We start from the raw sequence: 25,722 nt of genomic DNA on the forward strand, positions 1-25,722 counted from the left end.
AGGGGCAATATTCCACTCGCCTTGAGACTTTAGCAACTTTGTGCAGGCCAAGAGCATGGCAAGTCCCGCCCAGTGCTATTTCTGTTTCGAGTGCCTTGCTGCCTCCTATGAAGATTCCACCCCTATCAGCCTCGAGTTGGTGGAGGAACTATGGGAGAGGCACGAGCAGTTTAAGAAAATTGCCGCTCTTGAGGACAATGATGAGTCGGTTTCTCTGAGGGAGAGCGAGGGTCTCAACCAGCAGATTGTAGATGAAGATAATGGCGACGACAACGGGCTAGGTGCATCCCTTCAGTCTAGGAACCACCGCCTGCAGGCGGCTAAACCGCCAGCTGCCAATCGACTTCAATGCGACTCTAGTTTGTCAACGACGCCATCATCTAATTCCTCCCGCTCTGTTCTGTCGAGTTCCACCGCCGTAACAACTCCGAATTCACAGTCCACGCTGGCGGAGCCGGAAGTATCAAGAGGTAGAATCCAGAAAGATAGGCGCCATCCACTATTTGTAACGTGGAATACGTTGTCGAAGAGTGGCCGTAAGTTTCTTCGTGGATGCATCGGCACATTCGAGGCTCAGGAGCTTTCTGCGGGTTTGAAGGAATACGCCCTCAAATCGTATGGATCCCTTTCGAGAAGCAGATGAAATCTCTTGGGTGCAAGCTGGCACTAACCGAATACCAGGGCTTTGGAGGATAGTCGGTTTTCTCCCATCCCGGCGTCACTTCTACCTGCGCTATCCTGCTCTTTAACCCTCCTCGGGACCTTCGAACCCTGTACGAACGCCATGGATTGGATCCTGGGTCTACACGGTTTGCGCATCTCTTTCATCCACCGCGGAAGACGATACGGCGCGACGTATCTTCCCGATGTCCCGGTGGAGCAAGGGTGGACCAAAGAACAGACGGTGAAAAGCTTGATGGATAAAGCAGGCTGGACGGGTTCCACGGAAGGCACGTCGAGGAAGTTCCTTCGGGGAAGTAGCAGTACCAATCATGGCTCCAATTCCAGCAAGCCCTGGGAGCAGGTCTCCGACTTCCGAGCGGTCAAGTATCAAGGTCTCAAAGCTGCCGCTACCTACGCCGAGTGGCAGGAATGGCGGGAATGGGTTCTATCTCTGGAAGACGGGGAAGAGAAATTTTTGAACCCGTCTGTATGACTGGTGGTGCGTGCTCTATAGATGGCGACGTTTGGCCCGGTGCGAGCCCCTTCTATATGCTGGACGATCTACCGAGTTTATGATGTGACGGGTTTAACGATGAAACTGGCGTTTTTACGGTATACTTTCATATATTGATAGCTATGAGTCTATATGTAGACCGACTTCGGATTATCAGATCCCTGATACTGATGAATGTTCCATTTAGTTAACCGAATTATTATTTCGCGTAGAAACCCACTTTGTTCAACATAAACTAGAACAGGAGGCAAAGGACCAATACATATCTGGCCCCTCCAGCCGAATGACCTCCAATTTTAGACAACGTAACATCAAAGAAAAATGAATAGACCCGGAGAACACTCACATTATCCAATTTTATCAACACATTCACTGATACATCGACTCTGACAACCAAAAAAAAAGGCCAAATCAGAACAAGCCAATCCACTCAAAACTAGAAGGTAGAAGAGGGGGGAAAGCAACAAAAGCAACAAATCAACTTGGTATCTCTGTCTACAGCCAGCATATCATTTTAATTATTTCTTCACTGATCTGCTCCACAAGCCAGCCACGGTCTCTTTGACCCGTCGCTCCTGGGCCCGGATCTGTTCCTCTGTCTGGCCCCTGGCATTACCACGACTATCGATCTCCATGTCTCCGTCGTTCTCTCCACGCGATGGCTGCTCCTCAATGATTTCGCTCCCATTGACTCGTTCCGGTTTCGGATCGACGCTCATCACTCCATCCATCATCAGCCCACCGCCCTCACGGAGTTTGTTGATGGCGCGCACCGTATCGATGGCTTTGTGCAGGGTGCGTCGCGCGTTGAAGTTCTTCTTGACGGTCGGGAGCAGGTCTTCGCCTGTGCGGGACTCGTCCGCCATCAGGTCATACGGCGGGTTGACCCAGACGTGCTGTAGCGCTTCGTGGGCGGTCATACGCGCGGCCGGGTCGACGGTTAGACACCGTCTGATAAAATCTCGCGCGTTCTGCGAGACCCCCCGCCAGTACTCCAACGGCGTGAATGAGTAGTCGGCAGCAAGGATGGCCTGCATCTCTTCCAGATTGGAGTCGCGGTCAAATGGGGTGTAGCCGCAGAGTAAGAAGTAGGTGATTACACCGATGGCCCAAATGTCCCTGTTCGACTTGTGTTAGGCATGTACATATCGTCTTGGAGGATGGATGCTAACGGGGCGGTCGGATGACGTACACTGGTTTCCCATGGCCGCTCTTTTTGAAAATTTCCGGTGCCATATAGCCTGGCGTACCACAGGTTGTCGTGAGGACGTGGAACTGTTCCTCGTCCATGATCCGAGACAATCCGAAATCGGCAATCAACAGGTCCGCATTGTCCTCAGGGGTGCGGAACAGGAGATTCTCTGGCTTGAGGTCTCGGTGCACGATACCGTGATCGTGCAAATAGGCCACCGCCGACAGTATCGCTCGGATCAGGTCTGCAGCGTCGTATTCGAAGTAGCTTCCTTTGCGACAGATCCGGTCGAACAGTTCTCCGCCCAGCGCGAGATCAGTGACGAGGTACACTGCCAACGGAGAGAAGGTTAGGTTTGGGTGATTTGTCAATCCAGCAGTCGCGACAACCGGCCAGACATACAGTTATTCATTGTCTCGAAATAATCCACCAACGTCAAGATGTTTTGGTGGCCCATCGACACCCGTTTCAACACCGCGATCTCATTCCGAACCTGTTAACACGTCCATCATCAGCCGTCCACCCGATCAGACTTCATGCACTCTTTCTGGATATGTCCGTCGGTAATAATACCATATGCTCTCGTCCGGCCATCAGCCGCTTATTGATCACCTTCGCAGCATAGTAGTGACCGGTATCGATATGCACACATTCCTTCACAACCGAATATGAGCCCGCTCCTAGTGTTTTCCCCGTCTTGTATCGGCATGGTTGGACCTTCGGTCGCTGGCCAGTTGGCGCTTGGGATGCCATTTATCGCGGTGAATGAATTAGACGCCGAGGGGCCTGCTACCTACGCTGTGGGACATTTGGTTAGCACGACTCATAAAACCTCAGATGATAGATGTAAGACACTAACATGATCAGAATAAAACTTATCGAGGATGTCCGCTGGCAAGAAATGGCGTTAGTTGGCAGTTTCAGCGGCGTAAACTGCGCAACTGCGGGGTTGTCGCTCGCGGCGGTGATGGAATCCCTGACGATAGGGGGTATATGTAGGGAAGTAAGGAAGAAGAAAACTGCCGTACAGTAGTGAGGATGAATAGACAATGGATGATTGAAAAAGGGCAAGACCGCTATCGACAGCGGTGGTGAGAGATGAAGTTGGTGGAGGCGGCGGTGATTTTCGGGGCGGAGGGGAACTTGGCTCCGCCAGTCTACAGGAGAACCATGGTGTATCGTTTATAGAATAGAAATACAATAATATATCTTGCGGGATATCTATGAAAGCGCCTCAGAACGCCCATTGCCCCTAGTGGGAAGTATGCCAATCATCCATAATAACAATAGCCACAGAAGTGGCTACATTCACAGCACAAATAGCAAACAAATCCATTAATTACCAGGATGACAGCAACTACATCCGACTCAGAACGTCTTCCACCACACTCTCCAGCAGCTTCAGGCCGTGGAATTTTGCAGCGCTCTCCAGAACTCGCAGCTTATTTTCGATCTCCACACGGTCCATCGTTGCGACCCAGCTCCCACTGCACGAGCAGTGTTCCATGAAGTCGCTCACTTTCAGGCCTTTGCATTTCGAGCACTTGAGATCCTGTGTGTGCCATGCGACGATCATACCCTGGACCTGCCCAATCAGGATCTCCTCCTGAGCCAGTCGATCATATTCCGTCTGGCAGAAAGGACAGCGCCAAGGCTTGGTGCTCGTCTTGCTCGGATCTGACCCTGGGTCCGGAAGGACATCTTCGTCCCGGCACAAGTCCAGGTCTCGGATTAAACAGCAGGCGTTGCAGGTGAGCTCGGGGAGTTTGAGACTGGCAGCCGGATTCTCGAATCGGCCTTCTTTGCTGAATTCTCGCACCTCGAAAAGTGCCAGGAGCTCGCGGCGCAGAAGCCGTGTCTCCAAGGTCGTTGTCTTGGACAAGCTCAAAACTTGCATCAGTAACTTGACAAGCTCCAACACAGGGTTACGCTTATCGTCGTTCGGGTCCGATAGGATTCCCGGAAGAACCGGAAACGCGTAGTCGGATGCAAGCTCCGGGTGCAGCATCTCTTCTCGCTGACGGCGGATGAGACCCGATATCTGTTTCTTCAGCGGCTTCGAGAACTTCTCGGCTAGGACGGCCGACATTTCCTCGTTGTCCTCGTCGTTCGGGTGGCCAATGGGGATCTGTGTTGGTCGGGGGGTGGAGGAATCCTGGGATTCTGGGTGTTTGTGTCCATGCATCAATTCGATGTATTCCACCACCCAATCATGGAAGATAGACTGCATCGGCGTAGGCAGAAAGCGACTGAGCTGCCAATGCATAACGGTCTCTAGCCCCTGCTCCTCCGATTCAACGACCTGTTGGCAGCCTTTCCCACCATAGTTATATTCATCATACCAGACAAGGTAATCCCAGTACTCTTTAATCTCAAGATCGATAAAATGAAACGACGGGTTTGCCCGAATGGACTTCAGGACGTACTGGCTGTACGCATAGGCATTCCCAACCTCTGTTTTCGACGTCTGTAACAGGAGCCGTGTAGAGCTGGCGAATACGATATTTGAACCAACGCGTCTGAATTCAACCATAAGCCGCTGGAACGATTTTCGGGACAGCATTCGCACATAGTTATGTAAGGATCGATCATAAAGACAAGACACTGGACTCTCAACCCATCGGATAAGGTGTTGTACCATAATATCAGCCATCGTATTCCCTTCACAAGCCTCCGTCCACCAATGCTTAACCATCTCACGGAGCACAACAGCTCCCGCGGAAGCAAACGCTTTTTCAGAATAGAGAACGCCAGCACCGTTCGCGTCGGTGGAAGACTCGGTAGCCAGCAACGTATCGGCCCCTTCCATCTCACTGATGATCGAGGAAGTCAATATGGTGTTGATGGCAAGATTACGAACTTCTAGTTCGATACACACGGTGGAGTAGGCGCTTGGAGCGTTGACAGACGGCATATGCACCTTGTCAAGAGGACCAGTAATGTCATCCTTCTCATATCCTGCATGGTCAGGCCTGGGGCCAGTAGACCACCACAGAACAACGTTGTTCTGTTGAAGTCGCCGGGCGTACGATATATCTATAAGAAATCGAGGGTCGTCACTTTCCAAATTGCAGAGAGGAACGTCTCCATATCTAGATAACAAGGTCAGATGTTGGATCCAAGCGGATAGATACAAGTAATGAGTGACAAGTCTCCTTGCAATGAAAGACTGCCAACCCAATGGTGGAAGTTCCATATCCGATACTTCAGGCTTCACCGGCAGAATAGGATAATCTTTCAGAATGGGGATGTCGTGGCACAAACGATTTCTTTGCTGCGATTGTATCACCAAGATGGCTGGCTGCGTTTCTGAGCTTCTGAGCTTTTTGACCAGGTCTCCTACCTCCAGATGGGCTTTCCTTTTGGTGGTCACTTGGGTTGTCCTGAAATGGATTTTTTTCTTGGTACTCGAATGCATTTTGAGCCTGCTCTCCTGCCTTGTTCTGCTTCTGACGCATCAAAAGTTCCGAGTAAATTTTGTCGACATTTGGAAGTCCTTGGACATCTCGTGTGCGGTTCAGAATAACAATATGGGCCTCGTTCTTGGTGGTCGAAAACAGGGCGAATATCTGTCGATCCCCAGAGGCGACATGATAAAGATAATAATAAGCCAAGGGTGCGTCCAGAAGGTAAGGTTTCTCCGAGGTAGCACGGCACAGTGTTGAGAGGTCGAACCCACGGTCTAAACCTACTCCAAGGACACCACGTTTCTCTTCATCAAATGTGCATATACTTCCAAGTTTCAAAACGGCGCGTATATTCAACGGAATACTTTTTTCATAAACACCCTCAACGCTTGGATGCTGCAGAAGCACATCGATTTTATCGGCCTCCTGCAAATAGGTGCTTTCGGACAATGTCATTTTGAATAGATGGACTGAAGGATGCCCGTTCGGCAAAGTGTGATTAACTTTCTCAACATCGCAATCTGGGACATCAACATCTGGAAGTGAGTCTTGCTTCAAGTTGATATAAACTTGTCGCGGTACTTTGACAGTCAGAGTATGGATTTTTCGGTCGATCAAAACGAACGCTCGCACAATGCCAGGCCTTGATGTCTCCGCAAGCTGTATTACTTGCCACGTACTGATATACAGCAACTCAGCCTGGTTTCTGAACAGGTGACTCAAAGAGTCCGTTCCAACGTTGGCTCTTTCACCAAAGAGTTGGCGTCGGCGAACTCGGGCTTGCTTTTGGATTTTCCATTTTTGTTTCTGGTACTTCAAAAACCCAACATAATCATCCGTAATTGCTGGCATCTTTGTTGGAAGGCTGGCGAAAGGATCAAGTGAGGCTTTCGTATACCCTTCAGGAAGCTTTCTCTTATGAGAGACCTTACTATTAGGCGACGACTCATGTTTCTGTGTTGAACTTGCTATAGCCTCATCCATATCACCAGTATGTTGGACCCGATGATCAAGGATGTTAGTTGATATGTCCTTTAACGGGTTTTTCTCGGTCTTTCCGAACATATCGGTCATCTTAGTTTGCTTGAACCTGTCATCCTTTACATTGATACGTCGCTGGAGCCAATCTGGATGGGCAACTCTAGGGACTGGATTGCGGACTTTCTGGAGTGCAGCGGGAATAGTTATCAGTTTCTGTATAACAGAACCCAATCTCTCAAGATAATAGTCCCAATCGATCACACTTCGAGGGTCCATGTCACCAGGGTCATCTTTCAGCCACTTCCTTAAGAAATAGCGCTTCACGTTTTCCTCGGCGGAAAATATTGTCACTGGTATAGCCCGTTCCGTGACAGGAGTGTTCCGTGGTCTTGAGGATATGATGTACTTGCAGTTTAAGCCTTTATCCTTAACCATTTGCTCTCCTAAGAACTCTGCTAAACGTCGTGCTGTTGTGATAGACGTTGACTTCTGGTTCCCATATTCCTCGAGCGTCTTTGCCATACTCCTATTCTCTGAAATTAGATCAATGAGCTCTTCGTCTGCCAATGTCAATCCATGTTCGTAGAGCACATCGAGCCATCTGTCTGCTACTCGGGCTACAGCAGCATATGTTTCTTCGAGATTCGATCCTTCCAAGAAAAATTTGAAAATTTGGGTTTGGAAGATTTTGATCAGCTTTAACTCTCCTCGTCGTTTGACTTCAAACCCCTTCAATTCAGCCAGCGACCCATCGTGGTTAAATACAGCATAGCGCTTCTTCAGGTTTTTGTCTTCCTCCTTGGAAGTGGGCAAAATCATTGCTTTGTACGGCCCATCGACCTCGAAGAAGATCGAGTTATCGCTATGTGTCTCATATCGGAAAGTCTTTGGGTCGATGAGGGTCTGATATTGGTGATTGGTATAGCTCCCGTGGACAATGTGATTCAGCATAACACAAGGGTACGAGATCCCCAACTTCTTGCCGTTTTTCAAATTAAATGAAAAGTTCTCCGGAAAAGACCCCGGAAGCATACACCAAATACCATCCGTGTCGAGTTCTAGTGGACGACCAATTCGCTCAACAAGCTCTCTTGCCATTTGGATAATCCGCGCACCTGTCAAACATGTTACGCCGGCCATCTCCAAAGAGTACCATCGAGACCCCTTTCTCATGACATAACCGTAGAAACTGTTTAAAATAACTTTATGCGCAAGCTGAAGAGAATCGAACAGAATGATCATTTTTTTCGCTTCCTCTACCTCGGCGGCTGAAGCACCAGACGCTTTGAGAGAATCTGCTTTGCCCTTCCAGACTTTTTGTTTGCCCTTGAAATCATATCTTCGGTCACGAAAGCTGCGAACTGTGTCCACGTAGAATGGATTCTCTCGTTGGCAGACGATAGCCTCCCGAACTATCGTTTTGCTGTCATGGATTTTGTGGTAGATTTTCTTGCTGTAATCTTGCAGCCTTTTCTTGACTATAGAGGCTTGCTCATCAGAACTCATATCGCTAAATAACCGCATTGGACTATGTTTGGTTTTTCCCGGGAATCGTTCATTTGCAACTGCTTGTCGAATCATGTTGTATTCGTCACGCTTAGCAGGAAGGAATTCACCACGCCACGCCCACGGTAATCGTCTGTCGCAGGTTTTGCCAGGTCGATTGAAATCACAAGAGGCACAGTTGGACTCCTGTATCATGGAATCCGGTTGTAGTCGATTCGTGATCATGATGTTTGGGTACATTGAAGCAACGTCCAGATGGTAAATGAAAGGTACTTCATCCCTGTTTGGTTTCTCCTTCAGGTTAATCAAGCGTTCTGCAATCTGATTTCTGACTTCATCGTAGTTAACAATATCGTCCATCGATTTCTTTTCTTCTACTTCGATGCTGAACTTCAAAGCTGCATCTAGGTCGCGAAGCAGTTCGTCTATGGCTGAAGTATGAATATTGAACGTGACGGGAATATCACTTCGAAATACGCCGGCTTCAATGCTTTCGACGTGTCCTCCTACATACGTCTCAGACTCAAGTAGATGACCTTCATAGAAAGACTCCGTTTGCTCTTTGTGCTTGTTCGGCAAGATGATCTCGCCTTTATAGGCTTGTACCATCAAAAGCATTTCACAGAGTGTTCCAGTTCCTTTGCGCAGTGTGTCATCCGGGTTCAGCGGAATAATGGTGCATAGTGAAAAAATAAATGGGTGGACATATTTCATGTACAGATAATATGTGGCAACCGCATCGGAAACTGAATACTCGGCCAACGTCTGCGGGCGTTCACTTGCATACGGTGTCATCAGCTCTGGATCGAGTTCATCAGGATCATATCCCAGCTTTGCAACCGTAACAGCCTTTAAGCCCCGACTTCCCTGCGGAAGGTAACTATCTCGATTGACCCAGGCATAACAATCCATGTGTACACAGTGATCACTTTGATAAATGTCCTCACTGTTTTTGCGGAAGCCAATTTCTGTGTACATATCGATTCCGAGTACACTAGCTCTAGCTTCAATGAACGGCCAATCGAAAAAGTCACCGTTGTATGTAGCGATCACAGTCGGTTTGGCTATTTTTATGTGTTCAAAAAATCGTTCAAGAACGCCTCGCTCATCAGGCTCATTAAAAATTATGAATGGTCCGTTGTACTCCGGTTTCGGAGTATATTCAAAATCGCTGATATCTTCAGACACTATTTCACGATTGGTGATTAAGAACCCTTGTCCATCAATCATGTATGAAATCATCATGATTTGATCAATAACGGAATCGGGGAATTTCAAGGGCAGCTTTGTAGTTTCGATATCAAACGCAAGCACGACTGGGTCAGCTCGCTGAAGCCGCTCTTCCATGCACGTCAAAGAGATAACACCATGCTTTGCCTCTACCGTGTACCATTTTCCTATCCGGATGTCTTCAAATTATCCTGTTAGTCAAGTACCTCGTATTTAGGAGTAGCGTACATGCCTTTATCTATTGCCACTCTAACATGGTAAGGAACATCATATTCTCGAATATCAACTATAAAATCACTTGCTTGTGTATTTCCATTAGATCGTGCCTCGTTAATTATTTCGTCATCAAAGAGATCAAATCCCGCATTCGAGCTTAGTGTTCAATTAGTTTCTGAGCCCAATAGAAAAACATCACCCGAAGAGTGCGACAAACCTTGAAACATCCGCATAAGTATCCATCACATTCACATTCTTTTTGTTCTTTTCTGCCAATGGAAGAAGCGCTCTTCGTACCTCCAATAGGTGGCTGACGTTCGCAAAATTCAGCCGAAGGAACGTTCTTCGGTGCCCAAGTAAATGATTCGGTAGGTCAAGATCCTCCTTTTCCTCTCTCGTAATTTTCTTGATGAGTCCTTCGAACATCCGGCGGCCCCATTCCTCCACTTCCATTTCATGTCCTTTTTTGACCGCGATGAGGAAATATGGGTCATACTCGACAGTCGCTTTGAAACTCCCGCCATCATCTTCAAGAAAGTAGTAGTCCACACCGGCCCGCCCTCCAGGAATATTTGGGTCTTCTACCGACGTGCTGTGCATGTTGATAAGCCATCCGACTCTCTTTTCGCCGGACTCGAAGCGTGTGAACCCCAGGGATTCATCAATGCTGTTCGCCAACCGAATTGCTTCGAATTTCTCATCTTGAGAGGTGGCTTCTGACGATCGAAGTGACGAAAATTCAATTGTCTTTGTTCGATTCGGCCGAAATGATGAAGCACTTGATCGGAACTTATTTCCGTACTTGCTAGGTTTCCTTGAAGGCATTGCGACAAGATAGCCAGCCAGCCGGGCCTACCTATCACTGCAGCTGGACGACAGGACGGGGGTGTTTGAGCATGGGATGCGAAGGTATCTCAGTGTATAACAGCGCTGAACATATCTGGTGACCCTGTTGTATTAGTCCTCAATTGGGTGGTCATTCATAAATTGACGACCCTAGGTAATCTACTCAATGCTTTCTCAGCTGCTGAGAAACCGAAGTTTGACCTACGCCATTCTAGGGTGTAATCGACGCGTTCGCGTTTCCACTATACGCGTGCCGTCTTAGTCTCTTTCCGCTCCACAGTGGTCGGAAAAACTGACTGTTCCTGGCAGTTGTCAAGCCCACCGGATCATATGATTATCCGATCTGTATGACTTTGCGGCAGGAGTCAATATTGAAGAGTGAATCGATCGGGCTTCTTGAGCAACCGTGACGATACACACATTATGGCAGCTGATGCACAAGACCCAACAACATCAACATCCAGTACGGATCGGAGTGAAGACGCGAGCAACGTTCAGGAATCCTCGGGACAACCGAAACCGAAATATGGGACAACTAAATCGCAAGTCGGGAAGCTATGGGATGCTTTCGGGAACCCCGAAGAGCCCGTAAATATGTTGCCTGGGGCGGGCTCTACTGCGTCTGGAAATAACTCGAAGGATGTTACTGTCACGGAAGCTGTGAAGTCAATATCACTTAAAGACGCAACATCGTTTTACAAAGCACCTTGTGCTCGAGACTCCTTACTGTTGGGGATTGGGGCTGGATTTGGCATTGGCGGGGTGAGGGGAGTGTTAGGAGGTAAAATAACCATGATGCATTAGTTGTATTTCTCAGCAACTGTTCAATCATTAACACGCGACTACACCATTTAGGACTGCGCTCCATGTGGACGGCTTGTAACTGGGCTGTTGGCGCATTTGCCCTCACTTCTCTCGCAGCTCATGAATTTTGCCAACGACGTCGGGTGCAGGAATTGGATGGGATGAAACAAGCTGTTGAGATGATGAAAGAGTTGAAGCTCAAAAAGCAAAGGGAAAAGGAAAAAAAGGCCGAGGAGGCCGCACGTTTGGCTGAGGAAGAAGAAAAGAAACGGAGGAGCTGGGCGAATTTATCGAATTATAAATTCTGGTAGGACATTTACGCATTGCCTGGAGTCGTGGAGTTCATTGGGGTCTCATTGTATCTGTCGAGGAGCATGTATAGTGCATATTTCCATCTCGATGGACTTCAGTGCTGTTAATCTTGTATATCATCGCATTATCATGCTCGAATATCAATACCCAAACTCCTCTCTCTTTGCCAGGTAGTTTATGCTCGTTTCCCAAGTATCAATCCCTCCGAGGGGGAAAAAAAAAAAGGACCAACTCAGGGCACTAAAGTGGCAAGCAAAGTACATAGAATCAAATGTCAAATTTGACCTTCTTCTGAATGGCTCCCTTTTGGATAGTCCGTATTTTGTCAAGCTCAATGCCATCCCGTTTCTCTCTTCGCCTTTCTCGTGCCTCCTTTGCTTCGCGGATCCTCCACTCTGCGACCTGCTTTTGCCTTTTCTGCGACCTGGTCCAAGCAATTGATGCTGTCGGCTTAAATCCAAGACCATTTATTCCATATCCATCATCATTTGGGTCTGTCGGATTATGACCGGTGATCTCAGAATCATGCCACGTGAGAGGATTCTCAGGGGGACTGCTGGACAAAGGTGGGGATCTCCTTTGGCTGCGCAGTTTTGGGGCAAACAGTGGATTTCGCTTCTTGCGAGGACTTGTGTACGATTGTTTCCCCGATGAGATTTCTGTTGTAGTTGTATTTTTGCTCTCGTCGTTTTCGATTTCGGTATTGCTGTAAGAGTTACCCTCGCCTATAACTGTAGACAGTCCATTGCCACAGATTTGACTGACTCCTGAGTAGTTCAATGCCGCTATACCATGGTGATCAGGACTGGCCCAATATGTGTGCAGGGGTTGGATTATTGATGTTTGCTCTATACGGCTATCCACAAATTGCGGTGTGGATATAGGATCCGCGCGTATAGCTAGTTGGCCTAGGCGACCAGCGACTGCAGCTCGTGGGCTATACCTTCCTATATCTTCTTCTTCTCGAAGCCTCGTTTCCGGAAGGCTGTGGATTGAAACGTTCGACGACGATGAAACACATGCACTGTAGCAATATGATTCTTCTGATGATGCTCGCCTGCGATTAAATGAGTTGAATGTTGTCGGCGGTACACTCGTGGGCGTCATCGCGCGGAGCCAGTGCTTAAAGCCGCGGGCCTAGCTAGCATGGATAGACTTTCGTAAGGTACAATCTGACTTCAAGAGAGGGTTGAAGGGCTTCAAAATCTACCCGCTTGAAAAGCAGCAAGCCATTATGACTGAGCGACTGCGAAAAAAATGGGGGGCTCGACCCATCGCCTAGGCACCGAAAGAGAAGGGAGAAGCACAATGGGGTTGGCTCAATTCCTGAGGGGTTTTCGGGAGATTTGTCTCCGCCTCCCATCGGGCGGTGGTGGTGACTTCCCAGTAAGGCAATACAGTTCAGGCAGGCTAGCTAGTATTAAAGTAGAAGATATGGGACAAAAATTAAAATCCCAGTGACATTTTGAAGGAAACTATAGACGAATTTTAACACGACAGAGGCCTCAATCGAATAATTTACAAATACCCAGCCTGTCAAGTCGTGAGAATCAAAATCAGAACATAGATGGCAAAAAGAACTCGAACCAAATGAAAATTAACCCTACAACGCCGCGACAAAGACGCCCTCCTGTCCCAAGGCACGGTGCTCTTAGAGCTTCTTCTTCTTTTTGGACGGTTCGCCATCGTCGTTGTGCTTCCGCTTCTTCTTCTCAGAGGAATCCTCGCCAGCATCCGACTTCCGCTTCTTCTTCTTCTCTTCTTTGTCTCCCTTCTCTTTCTTCTCACTCTTCTCTTTCTTCTCCTTCTTCTTCTCCTTCTTCTCCTTCTTTTCCTTCTTTTCTTTCTTTTCAACCTCCTTTTTGCTTTCGACATCGGCATCTTCCATCTCCTCGTCACTCTGGTCAACGTCGACGTCAATATCAGCCAGAAGAGCGTCCATCGCATTTTTCTGTGTTAGAAGTTAGCATTCATGAACACACGTATGTGTCAAATACAGGAACATACCATCGCGACTTCGTTCTTAGTAGGAGCAGCACCGGTGGCATAGAACTCCAGACGCTCCTCAACCTGCTTCTTCAGAGCCTCACCGAATTTGGTTGTGGGTTCCTCGGAGAAGTTATCGAGTCTAGAAGCGATTGAGCACTTGTTGGCAAGGAAGCGGGAGATGCGGCCCTTGTTCTTGGGTCCAGCTCTACCAATGAAAGAGGAGTGGTAAAGCAATCCGTACTTCGGGGTGTTTCCCTTGGTCTTTAAAGCTCTGAAAAGTGCTTTCTCCGCACCGAGAATTTGCACGGTGGAAGCTGGGTACTTGGACAGATTAGTCAAACTTCCGGCGTGCGAAATCAGCCGAGCACCGACAATTTCGCCAATCAGTGCAGCAAGGTTAGGTGCAACCACACTCATTTTGGAAACCAGGTAGCTGTGAAGAGACTTGCGGTACTGTGAAAGGCTGACAACTCTTTGGGCAAAGGCAATGACGTTTTCCATGTCAGTCTCAGAAATCTCCTGACCCATGCTGTGTTTGGCAGCATCGATGATGCTCTGAGCAATGCCTTCGTCGTCATCAACAAGGGCGGCCAGGTCGTGCAGTTTGTCTTCGCTCAATTCCTTCTTGTCCTTGACGAGCAGAGCGATTTGCGCATACCGTTGGTTGTCTGAAACAATTTTGATTAGTTCAGGAAAGTGCCACGAGTACCATTCCCGGACCCTCATGGAGAATGTATTGATGGCCTTATCAAGCTGATCAAGGATAGCGATAGCCTGGATAATGTGGTTATCATCACGCTGAACGGAGAACTTAACCTTGGCGCGCGAGTAGGCATGACCAAGACCAAGTTGTGCAGTATTCATGTCACCCTCCCGAAGTTGCTTCAACAGTTTGGTCGCGTGCAGTCTAATGCCACGAAGCATATCCTGGACAACTTCGCTGGTGTCACCAGTTTCGCAGTCAACGAATGAAAAGGCAGACTTAATGCTTCCAGCCAAGGCCTTGTCTTGAAGTCCCAGAACAACCTTCTTCTTCTTATTAGGCTTCGGAAGGTTGAGTTCGAGGAAGTTAACCAGCGTGTCCGACGCAACACCTTCCGAGACGTCATTTATCTCACTCAAAGCCTGCTTGTTGTTTCTGGGACTTGTCAATTACCGTACCACGGAGACAAGTCAATTGAGTACCTACTCGAAAGGCAAAAAGCTGGCCAGATCGACCATCTTACCAAACTTGGCAAGATCATTAACACCATCCTGGACTTCCTTCAGGGAGTTGCCCACGCTGTCACCCTGGTGGGTGACCTTGAAAAGCGAGTAGCCCATAGGGCCCTCGAAAAGCAGGAAGTCAGCCATCGCAAAACTGGATTCAAGGCCGAAAATTTTAAAATAAATCAGCTAGCAAGTGGACGCAGTCGGGCCCCCTACTCAGAATCCCAGAATCTGCAATTGTAGGCTAGCTGTGGATCGACGTGGTGGAAAAAAAAAAATAAAAAAAAAAACCCTGGAGGACAGAATTGGAGAGTCGAGCCGTCGGAGCTCTTTTTTTTTGCGGCGGCGCTAATAGTGCGAAAGACTGACTGTGGGCGTTTTTGCCAAAACTAGAGCTCACCGCATTCGACGGCAAACACCACCAGATTTGTACCGGTGCGGGTGTTTTCTTTGGGTATACAGCGCCAGAAAAGCCCATTTGTCTACAAATTCGTTTCTAGGGATTTTGCTGATCGCTATTCATCAGTGCTGCAGAAATGTCTGCGACGCAGTTACTCAATCCTAAAGCGGAGTCGAGGGTATGAGCCCGATGTTCCCCAGAAGCAACCCCTCGATGTCCATATGCAAACTAACATGGCACAGCGGAGAGCGGAGGCCTTGAAAGTGAACATCAGCGCTGGTGAAGGCCTGCAGGATGTGCTGAAATCCAACTTAGGCCCCTCGGGGACACTGAAGATGTATGTTTCCTTGTTCAAGCTGGTCAGCTTTCACGCAGAACTGACAAAATTTAGGCTGGTGGACGGTGCAGGCGGAGTATGAGTGCTCTTCTATAATATAGGTTCTTGACATCTAACGAGTTGGACACAGATCAAGCTGACTAAGGATGGGAATGTGCTGTTGCGAGAGATGGTTCGTGAAAATCCCATGAAAGCCCCAGGATTGTATGGACTAACTTGTATAGCAAATCCAAAATCCTACGGCCGTAAGCTCCCATTCAGACGCTCCTTTCGCTTAACTCGGCTTACTGATATGAGAAAAGGTCATGATTGCCCGGGCTGCGACCGCACAGGATGACATCACCGGTGATGGAACGACATCTGTTGTCTTGATGGTAGGAGAGCTCTTGAAGCAGGCAGATCGACATATCTCCGAGGGGCTGCATCCCCGAGTGATCACGGATGGATATGAGATCGCAAAGAATGAGGCCCTTAAGGTGGGTTAGATTTATTGAGTGCAAATTCGGATGGAGGCTTACCTTTGTTTTCGTACAGTTCCTCGACCAGTTCAAGGTTGAGCGGACGATTGACCGAGAACTGCTGCTGTCCGTTGCTCGTACCTCGCTAAGCACCAAACTCAACCCTGCCCTCGCCGAGAAGCTTACGCCCGACATCGTCGATGCTGTTCTCGCTATCCACCGGGCCCCAGCGAAGCCCGACCTACACATGGTCGAAATTATGGCCATGCAACATCGTTCCTCTTCTGATACTCAGCTCATCCGTGGCCTTGCTTTAGACCATGGGGCAAGGCACCCTGACATGCCCAAGAGAGTGGAGAATGCTTTCATTCTGACACTGAATGTTAGCCTTGAGTACGAAAAGTCGGAGATCAACTCCGGTTTCTACTATTCTAGTGCTGAACAGAGAGATAAGCTGGTGGAAAGTGAGCGTAAATTCGTGGATGCCAAACTGCAAAAGATCGTGGAACTCAAAAAGCAAGTTTGCGGGAACGACCCAAAAAAGAGTTTCGTCGTCATCAATCAGAAAGGCATCGATCCTCTCAGCTTGGATGTTCTTGTCAAGAACGGAATCTTAGCTCTTCGGAGAGCTAAGCGGAGAAACATGGAGCGTCTCCAGTTGATTTGCGGGGGTATCGCACAAAACAGTGTCGATGATCTAACGCCTGATGTCCTTGGCTGGGCTGGGTTGGTCTACGAGCACCAACTTGGGGAAGAGAAGTACACCTTCATCGAGGAGGTGAAGGATCCCAAGTCTGTGACCATCCTTATTAAGGGACCTAATCAGCATACTATTGCGCAGGTCAAGGATGCGGTTCGTGATGGCCTGCGGTCTGTGTACAACACTATCGTTGATGGATGCGTTATCCCCGGTGCCGGAGCCTTCCAGGCCACTTGTGCTACCCATCTGTCGTCGGAGAACTTTAAAAAGACCGTCAAGGGAAAGGCTAAATGGGGTGTCGCTGCCTTTGCAGATGCCTTGTTGATCATCCCCAAGACTCTCGCAGCTAACTCTGGTCACGATATCCAGGACTCCTTGGCGCTTATGGACGATGAGCTAACAAATGGTAACATTGTTGGTTTGGATCTCAACACGGGCCTGCCGATGGACCCCGTGCAGGAAGGTGTTTTCGATTCCTACCGTGTCCTGCGTAACCTGATCGCGTCAAGCACCGGTATCGCCTCCAACTTGCTTCTATGCGATGAGCTTCTGAAGGCCAGACAAATGGGCAGGCAAGGCGGGCCTGCTGGCATGGATGAGTAATGCTTTTGTTACGTATAGACCGCTATGTAAAGAACCGGGGGGAGGAATCGGGCTCGATTGAGTTTTAAAAGGTTTCAAAGAAAAATATAGTCTGACGTTTTAAAGTGTACGCATTAAATGCAGAAAGCCGGGCCATTAAGCTTGCGCAAACGCTAATCCACCTTGATAGTGAGATATATTCGTCTTGATAGATTACAGTATCGGCAGGAGTTGTAGATTATAATAAGTCTACCGATATAGCCGGTTTGCAGGGCTAAAGTAACAAGATCTAACGTAAACTTCTCTATAGGTGTATCCCATATTGATACATGAGCTTGTCTCATAGGACACAACCAGTTTCTTCTAAAATAAACAGATGAGAAGTCATTCATCATCAGGACCGTCGCCATCCTCTTTCTCATTGGGAGAAGGGGTACACTCTTTGCTGCTATTCGGAGCCAACTTCCCAAGAAAGCCCTCGGCCCTCACGGGGTCTTGTAAAGCAACGTTATGAGCCTTCGCCCAGTCTAACACATTCGACTTGTGTATTATCACCATTTCGCTATCATCCGGTCCATTTTCGCCAGATGTCTGCTGCGATTTGCGTCTTTTGGAGGGTGTTGTCGGCTCGACGACGCCCATCCCCTTCAATGCGGTGATAACGTCTTCGGTCAGCATACCCGTAGCCAACCCAATATCCTGAACTGTTATGATCTCATGAGGATGTCGTTTCCGAGCACCCTTGGGGTTTTTCTGTTTTTGCTGTGACGAATCCTTTGTGCCCATCGCCTCTGATTCCTGCCGTAATATATATCTTGCAATTCGCTCTTCCCAAAAGCGGCTATAGCTTTTACTTCCCATTTCACTCAATGGCTTCTCCGGACCACCGATCAACCCGATATCCCGTTCCCAACCGCTGAGCTTGTAGCTGACACCCATTAACAACTTACCAAGCTGCTTGTGCTGGTACGGTGGAAAGATCAAGATACAGGCCAGGTTATTTGCATCCCAAGACAGCTTCTCCTTGGAAAAGAACCCCAGGATATGATAGCTCGAGTCCTTCGGATCGGTGAAGACAAGGAGGTAGTAGAGGAAGGAAACCACGTCGAAGAATACGGACTTGTGGTCGAGGAAAAGCTTGGCGAAGAGGGAGAGGTTTTGGGCGTATAGCTTGTGACATTCTCCGTCTACTTCCCACACTGAGTATCCGCCATGGTCATACACTTTCGCTCCGGGGGGCGTCGTGCGGTGATGGCAAACCTGCGTGTGTCTGGCGTAGGAATTCGTGTCGCACGAGTACCGGAAGCACCAGCGACAAACGTATAGCCGATTCGTGTCCTTGCTAACGAGATCTTCCGGGTAGATGGACTGGTACCAGGTCTGAAAAAGAAGGTCACCTAACACAACATGCTTGACGTTACGGTTGACGGGTGATTTCGCGTGGGACAGGGTGTCGTTGGAAGCCATTGATTACAGGCTAAAATGGAGTGAACAAGCAGGGACTCCAAGACAATTCTGTAAATGACGGTTTGCTATCGGTGCAGTTTCTCCGAGGGCAGGCCATTGGCGTTGATAGTATATACTGCTGCGAAGGCACGCTGTGTCTAGAAGAACGGAAGGAGGGGACAAGGCGGGGGGAGAAAGGAAAGAGAAAAGAAAAGAAAAGTCCAAGGGGGAAGGGGAGTTCTGAATGCGAATGGAGGGAATACAATTGATTGAATGCGACGAAACAATCAATCAATTCCTTCCCCGACGAGGAGGAGGCAAACACCTGAGAATTCGAGATAGGCTTGGAACCTGAGGCATTAACGACCCACGGGGGAATTGCTGACTAATACCGCACAGGTCACTTGATGGCAGCTCTGGCCAATCAAAGGCCACTTACAGCCCATTGAAGCTTTGACGATGAACAAGGACAGACGCAATTAACACTGTTAACGCCATCTCTATCCCGCTTATCTTGTTGCCTGACCTCCCTTGTCCCTCCATCTGTCTTACGTTATTCCATCTGCCTTCGGTCATCATCATCATCATCACCATCATCATGGTCGACCTATTTCCTACGACTTACTATTGGTATTACGATTAGTTAGAACTCCCGAGGAACTAACCTGTCGCCATCCTCGTGCATAGGCAACAGCGTAATATACTACTTATCACACCAGCCTCAGCTACTCCTTATCACCCCTCCGGTTCCTACTTCTACTCCAAACGATACGGGCTCTAGACAGAATAATTACTTTTCCTTTCTCTCCCACTTTTTAAGATAATCAAAGATTTTAGTCGGTTTTTAGTGAACTATTGGAATACTATTCGTGTTCTACCTCTTGTCGACTGGTCCAGAACTGCGTTTTGATTTCCTGGGCTTTTCCCCACCGAACAAGCGTGAAGATGTTGAAACCATTCCAGATCCGGGATCTTCATAGACCACCATCTCCGGAAAATACCAACGAACAGTTAGACCTCGTCCATGAATCGTCTCATACGACTTCCCAAGATCATCGGTTTAGTCAACGTCGTCGAGGAATCGTGTCTCTATCTGCGTCACAGTACAATGACATTGCGTCGAATCATCCCCGGGCTCGGCTGACCTATGTCGATGACGATGATGGCGAACTTATCACGGTAGGTGCTCTAATAGACGTGCCTTTATATCTGTCCTAATGATCAATGTCAGGTTGGCTCTGCCCTCGAACTCTCACAGCGTCTCGATGAGCCGGCTATTGTCCCAACTCAACTAGATGAAATATCCGTTCCTGAACCAATACATGTATTCGACATTCGGCGATCAAATTCGGTAGTAGAATTGTGGAAGACGTTCGAATACAACCCAGACTCGCAGAGCGTTCAACGAACTACAGAGGACCCCAGCGCCGCGAGATCGGCAAATGTTGAGACCCCGCATCCCGGTATCAGCGAGAGGACTGGTGCTGCTGAGGATACTAGTCCTGCTATGAGGGAAGAAGTCGAGCCACTCCTGGCTGCATTTGAGGCTGAAATGGTAAAGATCCTAAGTGCCCCCGATTCTCTGAATGAGAACAACTCTCAACAGGATAACAATGCGCCTTCGGCGGAACCACAATCGAGGATAGCAGACGACAGACCCCGATTGTTGGTAGAGAATTTGATCAACAGTATGCTCAGTGGCTCTGAGGTGCTGGGTTCTAGACTACGCTCCACAGTTCCAAAGATTGAACGACAGTTGCAAAATGCCCAACAAGCTATTCCTGACCAGTTTGGATCCTCGATGCAAGTAGCACTCACCACCCTGGAAGTTCACGCGAGAAACTTGGTTAATGCCATCAACAACGCGTCGACTACAAGAGGGCAAACCCCAGGCAACATCTTCCAGGGGGGACTCCCCACGGCCGAGAGCACCGTAGAGGGTCTACGAAATATGGCATCTGAACTTGGCAATATGGGCCACACTTTATTTGAAGCGTTCGAGTCTGAGCTTGGATGCAACGCCCAGAGACATAAGAACAGTGGCCCGTCGGCCAGTGGACCATCCGCTACCCAGACTGCGGAGCAGGAACATCCAGTAGACGATGTCCCAGTTAACGATGTATTCCGGCGAGCCGACACCGTCCAATCCTCGCCGCCTCCTGCGACAACCCTGGAGAGAAATGACACAGTGAGCGCTGAAAAGGCAGAAATGCCACAAATGCGTGCAGAATCACAGGATCACTCAAACACAGAGAATGTCAATCAGCTTGGGAGTCACAATAATGGTCCTTCCGTGAACCTCCATCAGCAACCCGACGCATCAGCTCCGGTATCCTCGTCAAATCAGGAAGGGCAAGTGCATCCTCACGAGTCGTCCCATTCCTCTAGCAGGCCCTATGGAAGCGGTGCCGCGGACTACAACTCTCATTTCTCTATCCCTCGATATCCTTCTCATCCCCCCACAGTTTGTTCTTGGTTCTCACAGCCGGATCGCCAGTCTGTGCCACCCAACTTTCCTGGCCCATTTTCACACCCACGACGACCTCATGGGGGCTGGACTAATACCACCCCGTATCCCGTCTATGAGCGACCACCTTATACAATGGCCCGGTATAATATTGTTCCCCCTATCCCTAACGAGAGGCCGAATACTTCACCGGCGGATCGCTCGGCGGAGACAGCACTGTTTATCGGTAATCTGGGGTTCAACGTTAATGACAAAATGATTCGCGACGTTTTCGCCGCAAAGGGATTCTTGGTTGATGTACATCTTCCTCTAGATTCGCAGACGGGCAACCATGCTGGTTTTGGTTATCTGCATTTCCCTTCAATCCATGCTGCGCGGGCGGCTTTGGACGGCCTGCAAGGAACCTTAATTGATGGCCATTCGATAAACCTTGAGTACAGCGATAACTCGCCAATTACCACTCTAAGCCCGAGTGGACGCGATGGATGCTCTCCCTCAAAGTCATCGGGGCCTCAGCATTCTGCTACAGAGATAGGCCAAGCCTCGCCTCAAAGGCAGGCCCCTGGAAATGAGCAGCATCTTCCTGCCAACAGGGGTAGCTGGACGCGCTTCAGTCCTCCTCTTCTTCGACCACCGATCACCAATGGGCCTGATAACCCCGATCTACTCAATGCCCGTTATCCGTCTCTTGTTCCGGGGAGAGCTTCGCAGCCGTCCGGGGAGAACAATAGGCCATCCGAGTCTTTTCCGTATTTAATTCGACCGGCGGAGGCGGAGTCGCGATTCCCTCCTGTTTCTCAGTTGGATGCACACTTCCTAGCTGAACAGCGTCGAGAGACCAATTCATCTAACGCATCTTCGTCTCGGGCTGCGCAAAACCCCGGCAACAATGGAGTTCATGGTCGGACTGCATCGCCGAGCATACCCGGTGCATTCCCAGAGGTACCGAGGAGCGTTTATCCAGTTTCTGGTCCGCCTCCAGAACCTCATCCGCAACAGTCAAACAGTCCTAGCCATACTCCTGGAGCATTCCAGGGCCGCCGTTCAAGGACGGTGGGATCCACCAATCCACCCCGGAGACATTCAGGTCTCTGGAATCCTGGTCCCTCGAGAACTCGGGGTTTGGACAGAGCACGAAGACGTTGGTCTAGCGAACGCGGTTCACTTCAGGACAATCAGCCTACAGCAAACTTGCCTCACCCTCAGAGGTCACAGGAACCTACGACTGAGAGGGAAGGCTCCCTAGCCTTCGATGCCAGGCAACGCACAATTGACTCCTGTGTTTCCACTCTGGCTAGCCTGGGTTACGGAAGCTCCGAGGAAGGTGGACTGCAGAGAATTGCCGTGTATGCAGCTGCCGCGGACGGGAGGGTTTCCGAGGCGATCGAGATGATCGAGGAAGAACGGAAGGCATACGAGCAACAAGGGTCATGGTAGTTACGATTGGAAAGTCTGAGCGTTCTGGGTTGATTCTCTGATATTTACTGTTCTTTCTGGGATCTCGGTGTTCTGCGACAGTGAGGGTCGTTAGTCTTCCAACATCCCACTCTCGTACAAGTATGGCAGGAATATGGAATGACCTTTTCTTTTCTTTTTCATGTGCGGTATATCTAATATGGATGGAGTTAATATCACTGGCTTGTTTGCCCTTCGAATCGACGAGAACAAGTAGTTGTTGTACTTTAGCTGTTAAAGGCAGCGCTGGATCATGTAAGCGGGCCGATTGTCATTGTTGTTCCTCCGCGGACAGGCCCTCCTAGCATCATCATTTCATTCCCTCCCAGCATCCTCTAGCACTTGAGCTTAGTGCTTTTCCTTGGCAAAAGATATGCTGATATGGCGACGGGCCTTTGCTACGTCTGTTGCCAGACTTAATCGTCAGCCGCCGCAGAGCGTTGCGCCCACTCTGCTACGATGCGCACAGGCGCTTCAGAAGAGTCAGGATGGGTCCTCCAGCCTTGAGAACCAGGATATCAAACTGCAAGGGGTTGTTCGCTCGGTTCGAAAACAGAAACGCTTCGCATTTGCAGAAATTTCGGATGGATCGACAATCGAGCCTGTGCAGGCTTTCTTGAACCCAACCCAGGCCGCCGAGTACGTTGTTCCTTCGTCCAGTGCACGCACTACCATTTCGTTAAAGGCTAAAACACTTACCCTTAATCTCTTCAGCCTGTCTACAGGAACCGCTGTCGAAATATCGGGTGCCTGGAAGGCCTGTCCGCTCGGCAAAAAGCAGAGCCATGAGCTGCAGACGACGGCAGTGAAAGTGGTTGGGAAGGCAGATGAGGTAGATATATATGACCCCTTAGAGTTTTCCGAATCCCACTGAAAGTACATACAGCTGATCCTCGCGAATGCTACAGACATATCCCATTCAAAAAAAATACCATAGTTCTGAATTCCTCCGTCAAATCCCACACCTCCGTCTACGAACACCCTTCAATTCCCTTCTCTCGCGATTCCGCTCTGAATGCCTCTACCAGTTAGGGAACTCGTTTCGTAATACTCCCAATGGCGGGTTTTGTCAGGTTCACCCACCGCTTATTACATCGTCCGATTGCGAAGGCGCGGGGGAGACGTTTACGGTCATGCCACGAGAAATGAAGACGTCACAAACCGGAGATGAGCATTTCTTCCGGGCCCCCAAGTATCTGACGGTGTCATCGCAGCTGCACTTGGAGGCCTACGCAGCGGAGCTAGGGAATGTCTGGACAATATCCCCCACGTTCCGAGCGGAGAAGAGCGACACGCCGCGTCATCTCAGCGAGTTCTACATGCTGGAGGCGGAGATGAATTTTATGGCCGACCTCGACTCACTCACCGGGTTCGTGGAGTATCTCCTACGTGACGTGATCCAGCGGTTATACAACACTCCCGTAGGCCAGGAGGTGCTCTCCGCGAAGCGATCAGGGGCACCGGGTCAAGAAACGGCGGAGGGAACGGATTCCGCGCTACGACAGAAGTGGCTGAACCTAATGGACGGGCCTAAATGGAGCCAAATGACCTATACACAGGCAATCGAGCTTCTCCAAGACGCTGTTGCCAAGAGAAATGCGTCGTTCGAATATGCACCGACCTGGACTGGCGGACTTCAGCTGGAGCATGAGAAGTACATCGTGGACGAGATCCACGGGGGCCGACCCGTGTTTGTGACCGACTATCCCAAGGAAGTGAAGCCTTTCTACATGGCTCCGTCTGAGATGCGGGCGTCGAACGGCAACACATCCCCGGCACCCGGCGAAACAGTTGCATGCTTTGATCTCCTCCTTCCGGAGGTCAGCGAAGTCGCCGGGGGTTCTCTCCGTGAACATCGACTGCCAAACATCATCCAGAACATGCGCGAGCACGGGCTCATCAAGACGCGGCCGTCGGGACAACAATCACCAGTCATGGAGAGAGACGGCGCCGGCAAGGAGGATTGGGATAAGCCACTGTACCCTTATCTGCAGCGTGATGAAGACCTTGGTCACCTTGAATGGTACGCCGATCTTCGACGATGGGGGACGGCGCCGCACGGGGGATTTGGGCTAGGGTTCGATCGATTCCTGGGGTATCTCACTGGGATGTCGAGTGTCCGGGATGTGGTGGCATTTCCACGATACTTTGGACGAGCTGATTGTTAAGTAAACATATACAGTATGGCAGTGAGACTAGAAATCGGTTAGGGTATGTATATTAGAGGCATGCTTAGGTACTATAATGCTTTGCTAGGACAGCATATTTGGGTACTAAAGTACTAAACTAATTATATTATTCTATAAATTTATTCCTACAGTCTTTGGCAGACCCGATACAACGGAAAACGCAGAATCGATCCATGGATCTACCCCAACCACTGACATGACAACTACATTATGTATATATAACATCGACATAATAATCGGACCACCAAACACAAACACGGACACAGAAAGACAGTGTGAAACAGAGAGAAACAGAGTGACTCATCCCCAGCCACACAACCCAACCTACCACAACCTACCAAACCAAACCAAAGCAAATCAAGGCAAATCCCGAGACCGCGAATCTATTACTCATGGACTCCAGAAAGATCCTCTGGACTCGTAATCCGAGGCCATTCGTGGTCCCTTCGACTCCAACTATCCGAGACTGCGAGTCGGTCAGTCATCAGACCGCGCCACCTTGGGGGATCCATTTGTGGATTTTCGGGATTATTTTTTTTGGTTTTGAATTTTTGAATTTGGTTTTTATTATTAAACTCATGCGCTAGTACGTATGTACATTGTAAAACAAAAGTAAAAAATTAAGAAAAAAGGTCCACGTGGTACGCGAGGATTTCTAGGTTGGGCCAAGACATTATGGATACGGTACATTCATTCCCTTCGTGTACTCCGCATGTACCCTACTTTGTAGTTTGGACCTTTTTATCCAACTTAATCTATTCGTTATAACTAAGATGATGAATTAATCATGACTAAACTCTATCAGGTAACTGATCACAT

At 49.1% G+C, this 25,722-nt stretch overlaps 10 protein-coding genes across 10 annotated transcripts; 5 read left to right on the forward strand and 5 right to left on the reverse strand.

The window, feature by feature from the left end:
• Positions 1 to 55: 55 nt before the first annotated feature.
• On the forward strand, positions 56 to 1,156 carry ATNIH1004_007481 (AMMECR1 domain-containing protein; the record flags this gene model as incomplete). Its single annotated transcript, XM_033572104.1, has 2 exons — positions 56 to 615; positions 682 to 1,156. The coding sequence occupies 2 exons, from the start codon at positions 56 to 58 to the stop codon at positions 1,154 to 1,156; spliced, it is 1,035 nt and encodes a 344-aa protein (XP_033425419.1).
• A 539-nt stretch (positions 1,157 to 1,695) lies between these two features.
• On the reverse strand, positions 1,696 to 3,122 carry ATNIH1004_007482 (serine/threonine-protein kinase; the record flags this gene model as incomplete). Its single annotated transcript, XM_033572105.1, has 4 exons — positions 1,696 to 2,296; positions 2,370 to 2,700; positions 2,772 to 2,862; positions 2,943 to 3,122. 4 exons carry the CDS (start codon positions 3,120 to 3,122, stop codon positions 1,696 to 1,698), a joined length of 1,203 nt encoding a protein of 400 aa, XP_033425420.1.
• A 604-nt stretch (positions 3,123 to 3,726) lies between these two features.
• POL2 (DNA polymerase epsilon catalytic subunit POL2) lies at positions 3,727 to 10,534 on the reverse strand (the record flags this gene model as incomplete). The annotated part of the gene is made up of 4 exons (XM_033572106.1): positions 3,727 to 5,405; positions 5,713 to 9,634; positions 9,700 to 9,865; positions 9,927 to 10,534. The coding sequence occupies 4 exons, from the start codon at positions 10,532 to 10,534 to the stop codon at positions 3,727 to 3,729; spliced, it is 6,375 nt and encodes a 2,124-aa protein (XP_033425421.1).
• A 444-nt stretch (positions 10,535 to 10,978) lies between these two features.
• ATNIH1004_007484 (COX20 family protein) lies at positions 10,979 to 11,670 on the forward strand (the record flags this gene model as incomplete). The annotated part of the gene is made up of 2 exons (XM_033572107.1): positions 10,979 to 11,336; positions 11,411 to 11,670. 2 exons carry the CDS (start codon positions 10,979 to 10,981, stop codon positions 11,668 to 11,670), a joined length of 618 nt encoding a protein of 205 aa, XP_033425422.1.
• A 268-nt stretch (positions 11,671 to 11,938) lies between these two features.
• Positions 11,939 to 12,778, reverse strand: ATNIH1004_007485 (uncharacterized protein; the record flags this gene model as incomplete). The annotated part of the gene is made up of 1 exon (XM_033572108.1): positions 11,939 to 12,778. One exon carries the CDS (start codon positions 12,776 to 12,778, stop codon positions 11,939 to 11,941), a length of 840 nt encoding a protein of 279 aa, XP_033425423.1.
• Positions 12,779 to 13,322: 544 nt separating this feature from the next.
• sik1 (snoRNP complex protein NOP56) lies at positions 13,323 to 15,013 on the reverse strand (the record flags this gene model as incomplete). The annotated part of the gene is made up of 3 exons (XM_033572109.1): positions 13,323 to 13,622; positions 13,679 to 14,798; positions 14,850 to 15,013. The coding sequence occupies 3 exons, from the start codon at positions 15,011 to 15,013 to the stop codon at positions 13,323 to 13,325; spliced, it is 1,584 nt and encodes a 527-aa protein (XP_033425424.1).
• Positions 15,014 to 15,405: 392 nt separating this feature from the next.
• Positions 15,406 to 17,367, forward strand: CCT6 (chaperonin-containing T-complex subunit CCT6; the record flags this gene model as incomplete). Its single annotated transcript, XM_033572110.1, has 7 exons — positions 15,406 to 15,447; positions 15,512 to 15,606; positions 15,661 to 15,682; positions 15,737 to 15,778; positions 15,831 to 15,851; positions 15,909 to 16,082; positions 16,141 to 17,367. 7 exons carry the CDS (start codon positions 15,406 to 15,408, stop codon positions 17,365 to 17,367), a joined length of 1,623 nt encoding a protein of 540 aa, XP_033425425.1.
• A 363-nt stretch (positions 17,368 to 17,730) lies between these two features.
• On the reverse strand, positions 17,731 to 18,813 carry ATNIH1004_007488 (putative histone acetyltransferase (MysT1); the record flags this gene model as incomplete). The annotated part of the gene is made up of 1 exon (XM_033572111.1): positions 17,731 to 18,813. One exon carries the CDS (start codon positions 18,811 to 18,813, stop codon positions 17,731 to 17,733), a length of 1,083 nt encoding a protein of 360 aa, XP_033425426.1.
• Positions 18,814 to 19,737: 924 nt separating this feature from the next.
• On the forward strand, positions 19,738 to 22,696 carry ATNIH1004_007489 (uncharacterized protein; the record flags this gene model as incomplete). The annotated part of the gene is made up of 2 exons (XM_033572112.1): positions 19,738 to 19,971; positions 20,024 to 22,696. 2 exons carry the CDS (start codon positions 19,738 to 19,740, stop codon positions 22,694 to 22,696), a joined length of 2,907 nt encoding a protein of 968 aa, XP_033425427.1.
• A 391-nt stretch (positions 22,697 to 23,087) lies between these two features.
• NARS2 (asparagine--tRNA ligase SLM5) lies at positions 23,088 to 24,882 on the forward strand (the record flags this gene model as incomplete). The annotated part of the gene is made up of 2 exons (XM_033572113.1): positions 23,088 to 23,546; positions 23,743 to 24,882. 2 exons carry the CDS (start codon positions 23,088 to 23,090, stop codon positions 24,880 to 24,882), a joined length of 1,599 nt encoding a protein of 532 aa, XP_033425428.1.
• Positions 24,883 to 25,722: the final 840 nt, after the last annotated feature.

Source organism: Aspergillus tanneri, assembly GCF_003426965.1.
Source record: "Aspergillus tanneri strain NIH1004 chromosome Unknown AapTan_7_pilon_pilon_pilon, whole genome shotgun sequence".
NCBI lineage: Eukaryota > Fungi > Ascomycota > Eurotiomycetes > Eurotiales > Aspergillaceae > Aspergillus > Aspergillus tanneri.